The sequence below is a fragment of the Agrilus planipennis genome, unplaced genomic scaffold (assembly GCF_000699045.2).
Source record: "Agrilus planipennis isolate EAB-ADULT unplaced genomic scaffold, Apla_2.0 scaffold289, whole genome shotgun sequence".
In the NCBI taxonomy this organism is placed as follows: Eukaryota; Metazoa; Arthropoda; class Insecta; order Coleoptera; family Buprestidae; genus Agrilus; species Agrilus planipennis.
In genome coordinates, this window is record NW_020439316.1 from 12,554 (window position 1) to 21,228 (window position 8,675).

Sequence of the window (8,675 nt, forward strand, 5' to 3'; positions counted from 1 at the left end):
TTAACTATGTACTTTTCTCGAATATTATTACTTTATTATATTTTTATACTCTCATCTTTCTTAATAATGGAAAATTAAATTGAAAAATAAAATGCACAATTTTCTCAGGTGAACCCAACAAGTTTTCTGTCCGTATTTTTAACTACACAAACATTTTCTTATAAAAAATGGTAGTGTATAGTACACAACGTAAATACAACAACTACTCAAAACTTAGTGAAAAACATTAATGTACATTAACAGAGATTAATATCATGAAATAATAAATATTTTCTTACGACTGGTTATGTATATACAAAATATATATTATTATAATAAAATCGAAAAATTTAGTTGCTTACAAATTTCAACTCTTCTTTGTAGAGATTACAGAGCACTCATTCATTTCCCATGAATTTCAAAACTTGCTCACGATTGTTGTTCCATCATATAGGCAACCCACTGTACTACAAATGATTCTAATCTTTAGTGCAGCAGTAACGTTGTCGAAAAGAGGGTTTAAAATATTTACCACTAAGTTTTAGTCACATCAATTTAGTTTGTGCCCACCCAAGACTACTTTATTACTAATTTATATCTTTAGTTCATTTAATAAGGGAGAAACTAATTTATTAAGAAAAAAATGATGTTTGAGGGATGAAAATAAATCCCAGTTGTTTCCTACTACAGAATTCTTTTCGTTGATGCCCCACAATAACTTTCACACATTTTGGTACCTTCAGCTGGTTCAAAAAATAAAAATTATGTTTTTAAATTGGGGGCTGAAAGTGCACACTGCTAATTTTTACTAATACCTCACAGCAGAATTAATACATTTGGGTATTTTTAGCATGTTTAATAATAGAGAAATTAATTTTAAATTTAAAGAAAAAGCAACAAAAGCAACCCTACCTTTCCAATGAAGTACCCATGAATTGGAAAGAGCAGTTCTGGATTTCTTAACTTGACGACATTGCAGTATCCACCTCCACAGTCAACAACCCAAAACACTTGAGAGACGATCCCATAGGGAATAGTTGGAATTACTAAAATAATTACTTTGCCATAATAATAAAGAAAAAATTACAAAAACATATTAAATAAAATCCTACCTTTCTTTATGTCTAAAATGATATCCAAAATGTTCTAATGGTACTGTTTAGTAAGAAGTTTTCTTCCATAGGCAAATTGTTCTAAGTGCTGAAACAAAAACAAAACGGTAAGTATTGTTTAACTAATCTAATCATAAAAAATAAATAAAAACAATGTGATTCACGATCTAGTACATTTTTCAGAAAAATTCAGGAAAATACAAAATACACGTATTCATACTGTACCTGATTATTGTTATAGTTATAATTATAATTGTATAACTTGTATAATTTGATTGAAATCATGTTGAAATATGGTTATGATCATAGATAATAGACATACAAACGGTAATGGTTATGATCATATTCATAGACATGATCATATCACAGACAGTCATTGAATATTTCTTTAATCTATGTAATCATATCATAGACAAAATCATATGAATCATAGACATATATTAATGGACGTGCCTTAGCCTTATGTCGTCGTAATAATTTCTTGGCTGAAAAAGTGAGGGAGATGGCGAATGGTTTCGGACTAGTGCTATTTCTTTCATGACACGCTCACGCACTATCGTGAGAGAGATGGATATTGTCCGAAACTTCGTTCCATCTGTTTTTTTTGTTGTACCACAATTCTGACCGCTAAGGCATGTCCGTTAGTAAATGTCGATGGATATAACTAATGTACCAGTGGGCAAGTGTCTATATTATGGTTTTTAAATTATTTCTACAAATTCAACTGTTTTTAAAAATATTACAAGGATCCAATGATACATTATATATAAAAAAATACGTAAAATACAGCCGTAATATAGATATCTACTTAATTCTTTTAAAATGTCCAGCAATTTTTTCAAACTATTAAATATGTGGGCTAAACTTTTAACAATAAAATAATTTCCTCCTGTAATAAAAAGAAAAGGATTTTACAAAACGAAGACTCCAAAGTACAATAACACTAGAAATAAAAAAATATATACTTATATACATTTTCGTCAATCCGAGCGAGCTACTATTTAAAAAAAAANTACTGAATTAACTTTCGGGATAAAGGAGTGGCTTTATTCATATTTTAATTTATATTTAGTTCCTTTTCTCTCTTCTTTCATTCTAAATAAAGTTCATTTCGAGTTCTGATATGATATTGCCCAATATTATTATCTAAGTGTATTATATAAATTAAGATGTACTTGTCGTGGAAGGTATTTGTGTCAAATATCACAATTTTTGTTGGAAGACATATTCCTACAAAATATTTATTAAATATATCAAATAACAAGTTTTACTAAATACAGCAATACCATCTGAGGATTCAATTGCAATGTTTCTGACAAAAAAAGAACACACTAGACTACCTTCTGTAATAGTGCAGCTGTGTGTGGGTTTCGATACCAAAAAGAGGAATTCTCGCAACAAAAATGTGTTTTGGTAGGAATAAATAATAAGAAAACTGATGTTACCATTTAGCAATATTTCTATGCTAATTTCCGCAAGGAATAAATGAGGGTCACTAGAAAACAAAAGGATTTTTAAGGCATCAATTTTCTAGAAATTAGCTACTACTTAATATCACTAGTCATCAAAATTATTTACAGTTAAAATCTACTTCACCTTCATTTTTATAGTTATTGGGGTCTCCAGAGCACGTGTACGTGGCGAAAATCCATTATGTATGGTGTTCTATTCAATAAATGTAATGTAATATGTAATCAAAAATTGTTAGTTTGTTTATATCACTGCTTAGTTTAGAAAATTTCGCTTAAGTAATTTCTTTTGTGAATAATAAAAATGATATAACATCTCTTTTATCAGTATATTTTAGATATTGCAATATTAGACTTCTATTGTAGAAAGCAGTATATTTTAAAAAGTAAGAAGCCATTTATATTTAATAAAATATTTTATTTTTATGAAAATTCTGAAAAAGCTGCCACAATTACCCATTCTTTATCTTACAAAAAGAATTACGACTTAACAAAGTATATAGTTTTAGTTTAAAATTTTCGTAGACTAATAAGCTTAAAGCTAATGGTCCCAAAATCTGGAGTAGAGCACCATATAGTTTTTCACAGTCCTAAATCAACAAGGACAGCCTCCTGTTATCGATTGATAATGTCCTTTTCAATGTAATAATGAAATTCATATTACTAAACTATTAGTAAATCCTTTCATTAACTCCAAACGTCTGACGAATATCTTTTTTGCGTTTCCATTTTCTTCAAGTAAGCAGATGCTTGCTGTTCGCTCATGTTTCCTTTCGTCATTAAGATCTTCAGAAAAACGTTGCGAACATCGTTAGCCATATTTCTTGCGTCACTGAAATTACAATGTAGTCAGTTAAACTGTCTTAAGTTCTTAATTTTTCTTGAAACCATTGGAAGGAAAAATTGCAAATTTTGCTTCACAATTCGCTAATGATTAAAATGAAAAAATAATCATTCCAAAAATTTACAATTTTAAGAGGGTTTAAAACTAAATGAAATTCGAAACTTGTCAATAATCAGAGAGAAATCTGTTAACTGATAAGACTGTAATGGTAAACTGGATGTTAATTACAATAATAACATATTTCTCTAATTATTATTTTTTTCTCAGTAAAGACAAGACGACTTTAGGAGTAGAAAATTGTAAAAACATTCTTGTTAAATCAAAAACCAACACCAACGTTTCGCCTCCAATTATCGGTCTTTTCTTCATTAATTAATATCACAAAGCCTACCACTCTACTTTTAATTACATATTTGTAGGCAAAAGATCGATTGTGGGTTTTTGACTCTAAAAACCTTTTTACCCTAAAAATTACCTCTGGTTTCCACATTCATTTGGAAAAGAGGTACTAACATGTTTATATTTGAGGGTGATATAGCAGAATTAGAAACTAACAAGGAGGAGCTAGAGACGGCCTTAGATAAAACGGAAATGATATTGCCCAAGAAAATGGAATGAAAATACATATTTATTTAGTCTTCAAACTGACAAACGTTTAATGTTGATGAAATATTTTATAAAATTAATTATAATTATTCCAGAAAGCAAAATTGAGAAGAGATAAGATTTTAAAGAAGTTACTTTTTAATGTTCATTATAAAAAAATATTTATAAGCATGTCTTCAAAGATATAAATAAAAGTTCTGGTCTCTTGGTACGGTGGTGTACTGTTAGTAGAAAAAACATACAATAGTGAGCAAATATTATAACCAAACGAGATATACAGAAATTCTAAAAAATGCAGAAACACATACCCACAGATGTATACATGTCCATTATTTTCCCCGATAATTTTCCATATTTCGTCGTGATTTTGGTCCATGAGATGGTGTACATAAACTTTGTGTGGTTGATCTCTTGAGAAAGCCAAGTACAATTTGAGACCTTTCTTCTGAAATTCTTGCAATTCTTCTTCATACAAGAAATCTTCTGACTGTTTACGACAACCGAAGTATAAAATTGTATCACCAACAGTCTTGCCTTCATCTTGAAGAGCAAATCTCTCTTGAATAAAGCCTCTGAATGGAGCGACTCCCGTACCGGGCCCAACCATTATAACAGGAGTTTGTGGATTTGCAGGTAATCTAAACTGAGACTTTCGAATGAATACGGGGACTACAGGCAAATCAATATCTGGTTCAGGTAATTTTCTAGCCAGCCAAGTTGTACAAACTCCTTTGTTATGTCTTCCAGTTGGTGTCATATATTCGACGACAACTGCAGTTATATGCACGGTGTTTGGATATAATTTAGCCGAAGATGAAATAGAATAGTAGCGTGGTTGAAGACGTGGAAGCAGTTCACACAAATGATCTAATGGAGGTTTACACGAAGGCAAATCTTCTAAAACGTGGACAATATTTCTATTATCGTTGATGATCCATTGTTGATATAATGCTTTTCCTTCACTAGTTGTGCTTGCCATTAGTCTAAGTTTCTCTTTTTCGCTGGGGTCGCTACAGTATTCGGACAATTCTTTCAGAACGTGAGTTCTCAAGTTATTCGTGATGTCCAGGTAGTGCGATAGAGCAGTGCGATAAGAACAAGGACAGGGGAATGGATGTTTCTTGCTTGATTCCTCGTCGGTGTTGGTTAATGTAAAAATAGTTTCTAAATCAGTACTGGTGAGTTTTCCGAGTTTTTCTACTAGTTCAGTATCGTTGATGGGATAAACCGCAACATGGTCACCTGAATCGTAACGCATCTTTGAACCTTCAATGTTGAATTCGATATGGCGACAAGAACGGTCTCCTCCCTTGTTCAATTCACGATTTATTTGAATTTTTGCTAAGAATGGATTTTTAGCATCATACGGCCTGAAAAATTAAAGAAAATATTTAAATAACTTATCCAAACAATGAAGTGATTAAAAGTAAAATTATAAAAAATTATATTCCCATAGTCTATAAACAATTTGTTAACTTACGGTCTTTGATTTTGAAGAGAATGAAGACGAGCCATTTCTCCGGTGAAAATTCGGTCAGGCACATCATCTTTAAATTCAGTGAGCCTGTATTGGCGTAGACTAACATCTTCTCCTGTAGATTCAATACCGAAATATTCACAAACAGCCGGCCAAAATTTGTCCTTCCATGTGATAAAATCTTCTTCAATACTAACAACAAAGATCATGACTACTACTAGAAGGTGAGATTTTATAATGTAAAACTGAAGTTGAAATTGGATATGATAACAAAGTGTATTTTATATTTAAGATATTTTATTATTTTTAAGTATGTAAATGCATATTTAAACTGTAAAAAAGTACAAATAATTTGATATTTGAGTATAGTATAATTAATGTAATTTATACAAAAAAATTGATTGGGGTAAATGGCAGAAAACGATAATTTTGTTTTTTTGAACTTTTCATTTTAAATTCTTAAACTTAAGTGAAAGCTTTATTTTATATGAAATTGCATCCACAAAAATACAATATTAAATTCCAAATGCATATGAATACATAAAATTTCATTGACATAACTAGCAATAATTACACATCATCAATAGTGCAACAAAACAAAGCATCAAGTATAATTTGTTATTGAAATAATTTAACTTACTTTGCGTCATCATCACCCAAGCCAAGATCGAATACACGAGTTGCGCCTAACTGTTCTAGTCTCTTATCTAAATAAATTGCAACCTCATTGTAGTGCTCGTATGTTTTGTTTCCTAGACCAAAAATCTGGAAAAACAAATTGTACAAGTTACAAAAACCAACAATAAATACAACATAAGAAGCTCATAAGAATACCAAATTGTTGATTTTTTTTAAATAAAAACATACCTACACAGATCGGAATTGTAAAACTTCATTCAAATTAAAAAATAATGCAATTTTCCACCTATGTATTTTACGTAGCATTGTAAGTAATTGTCTAGATCAAGTCTCTTCAATCGTTTTAGGAGTTCGGAGAAAAAGTGGTGGCGAAAAAGAGAAGGCGGTGGAAGCGAAAAGGAGGCGGGGGAGGTGGAGGCTAAAAATGGTAAATGTGTAGAACTGGACGGGCATTCGGATAGATTTGGTGGACTTGGGAGTGGTAGGACTTACTTTTAAGTTAGTGGTTGCAAGGGCGGTGGTTTAATTTCTTTTTTAATTCAGTAAAAGATTAAATTATTAATTTTGTAAAGGGTAAGAGTGAAGTAAGGTATACGGAGGGCTTGTATAACATATGCATTGTATGATAATGTGAGACTATAAAAATTTTCATTTCCATCCTCGGCCACCACTTTTTATAAATGGGGATGAAGTCCTTTCACCTTCCTCGGCCCCTCCTCCCCTACCAGCCCCGTCCTAGTGTCCATTCCATCATCTAGGCATTTACAATTTTTATTTTTACCCTCTACCTTCCCCGCCGCCACTTTTTTAATGAGGATGAAATACATTGCCCTCCGCTTCGCTCTGAAACCCCTACCACAACCGTCCGAGCGACGGTCCCATCATCTAGAGATCTAGACAATCACCCAAAAGTTTAATTGCTAAATGATTAATTAAAATTGAATAATTACTCAGCTTTTTGGAGGTTTTGTAGAACATCGGATACTTTAATGTCAGCATTATTTTCAAGTTTTATTTTCTTATCATACTAGTTGTGTTATTGTGTAATACGTGCAACTTACGGAGTAATTAAGTCCAGTCAAATCTGCGTCACCGTTTTGTAACCATTCATAAAATTCCATGGCATTGTCGGTAGGATCACCTTCGCCGTAGGTCGCCATACAGAACACAGCCAGAGAGTTTGGAATTGTTTTTAGGTTTACTAATTCTTCCTGCAAAAGAAGCCCATTTATAATTAAGTTTCGATAAAAAAGACAGTCGAAGCAAGTCGATACATTTCATCTTCAGCACTTATTTTTTAAGATAGAGAGTTGCGGTTTTCGCAACAGCTTATTGTTATTATAAAAACGTCGAAGAATTAAAATAAAAAATAAATAAATAATTAAAACAGCACGTGGTGATATTAGAAAAAAAAACATAAATACCATATTGGGTTTGGCTTTGATTTTACACCTTCTTAACTTGGTTAACAATTATATAATTATATTTTTGAAACCCACATTATGCCTAATTAATACAAAAAATAATATAAAGGGTGTTCCATTAAAAAAAATATATTTGCATCAATTAAATCAATTAAAAAAACGAAAGGTGCTAGAAAAAAGCCCACTGGATTCTGTAAAATTGTATAAAAATATGCTTTAACTTCTTCGATAAGTTAATGAAAAATGAGATACGAGAGGGTGTTTCAAAGGTAATACTTTTCAACTCCACTTTGTATCTTAGAAACTAAACAGGGATATGAAAATTTTGCTGGTGTCATCTTTAATCTTATAGAAAAATGGCAACCTGTTATGAAAACCGCAACCCTCAATCTTTAAAAATAAGGTACCCCATAAGAGTGCCGAAAATTGGATATCCTGTATGCATAAAACCGAACAATTCTGAGGTCAGGGAATTCTATTTTTTGAATATTTTAACAGAATTTTATTATAGTTCATTTGGTTAGCTAATAGGCTAATACGTTATATAACTGCACTAATGTACCATCGAGGACAGAAGTGACGATTCCCTTTTATTGCCATTAAAAAAAGTTACATTTTTGTCGTCATAATTATACAACTTAAGCTTAGTACTTTAAATAAGTTAGTTTTAACTTTAACATTACCAGGTTTAAAATGGATTGTTCTTTTCTGTTGAGGTTATTTTACGTTTTTCTCTATAAAAATAGCTCCAACTGAGACGTTTCAAGTTTTATTTTAAAGAACGCAATAACAACGCGATTAAAAAAATTAGAAAGACGCCGTTATAACTTTTACTTTTCGATATACATATATGTATTAGATCGGTATTGACATGAATGCTGAATTTGTTTTTTAGTAGAAAAATTGGAATGATTTTGTAGAAATATAGTAAGTGTACTTTCCGTTGATTTTCTAATTAATTATTTTCATTTTTCGCTAAAATTCCTAGAACCATTAGCATATATCGAATTTTTTGTTACAAACACAAAATTACTAAACTGAATTTCTTTGTAAAATAAATTAAAAACACGTTATCGGATCCGTAATTCTAATTCAATTTAATATTAGATTAAAATTATAGATGCA

General features: G+C 30.9%; 1 protein-coding gene and 1 long non-coding RNA gene across 4 annotated transcripts in view; both read right to left on the reverse strand.

Annotated features, from left to right (window-relative positions):
- Window positions 1-22: 22 nt before the first annotated feature.
- LOC112905676 lies at window positions 23-1,418 on the reverse strand. The gene is made up of 4 exons (XR_003231936.1): window positions 1,317-1,418; window positions 1,092-1,179; window positions 892-1,025; window positions 23-446 (listed from the first exon to the last, which is right to left on the reverse strand). It is a non-coding gene; the product is annotated as an uncharacterized LOC112905676 (long non-coding RNA).
- A 1,539-nt stretch (window positions 1,419-2,957) lies between these two features.
- The window catches only part of LOC108740381 (NADPH--cytochrome P450 reductase), a 35,193-nt gene continuing 29,475 nt past the window's right edge, over window positions 2,958-8,675 (reverse strand). For all 3 annotated transcript variants that reach the window (XM_025978529.1, XM_025978530.1, XM_025978528.1), the window contains exons 4-8: window positions 7,188-7,337; window positions 6,128-6,252; window positions 5,491-5,679; window positions 4,319-5,380; window positions 2,958-3,392 (exon numbers count right to left, since the gene is read on the reverse strand). In XM_025978529.1, the coding sequence (XP_025834314.1) occupies window positions 3,248-3,392; window positions 4,319-5,380; window positions 5,491-5,679; window positions 6,128-6,252; window positions 7,188-7,337 (1,671 nt within the window). In that variant the 3' untranslated portion in view covers window positions 2,958-3,247. The remainder of the gene's footprint in view (window positions 3,393-4,318; window positions 5,381-5,490; window positions 5,680-6,127; window positions 6,253-7,187; window positions 7,338-8,675) is intronic.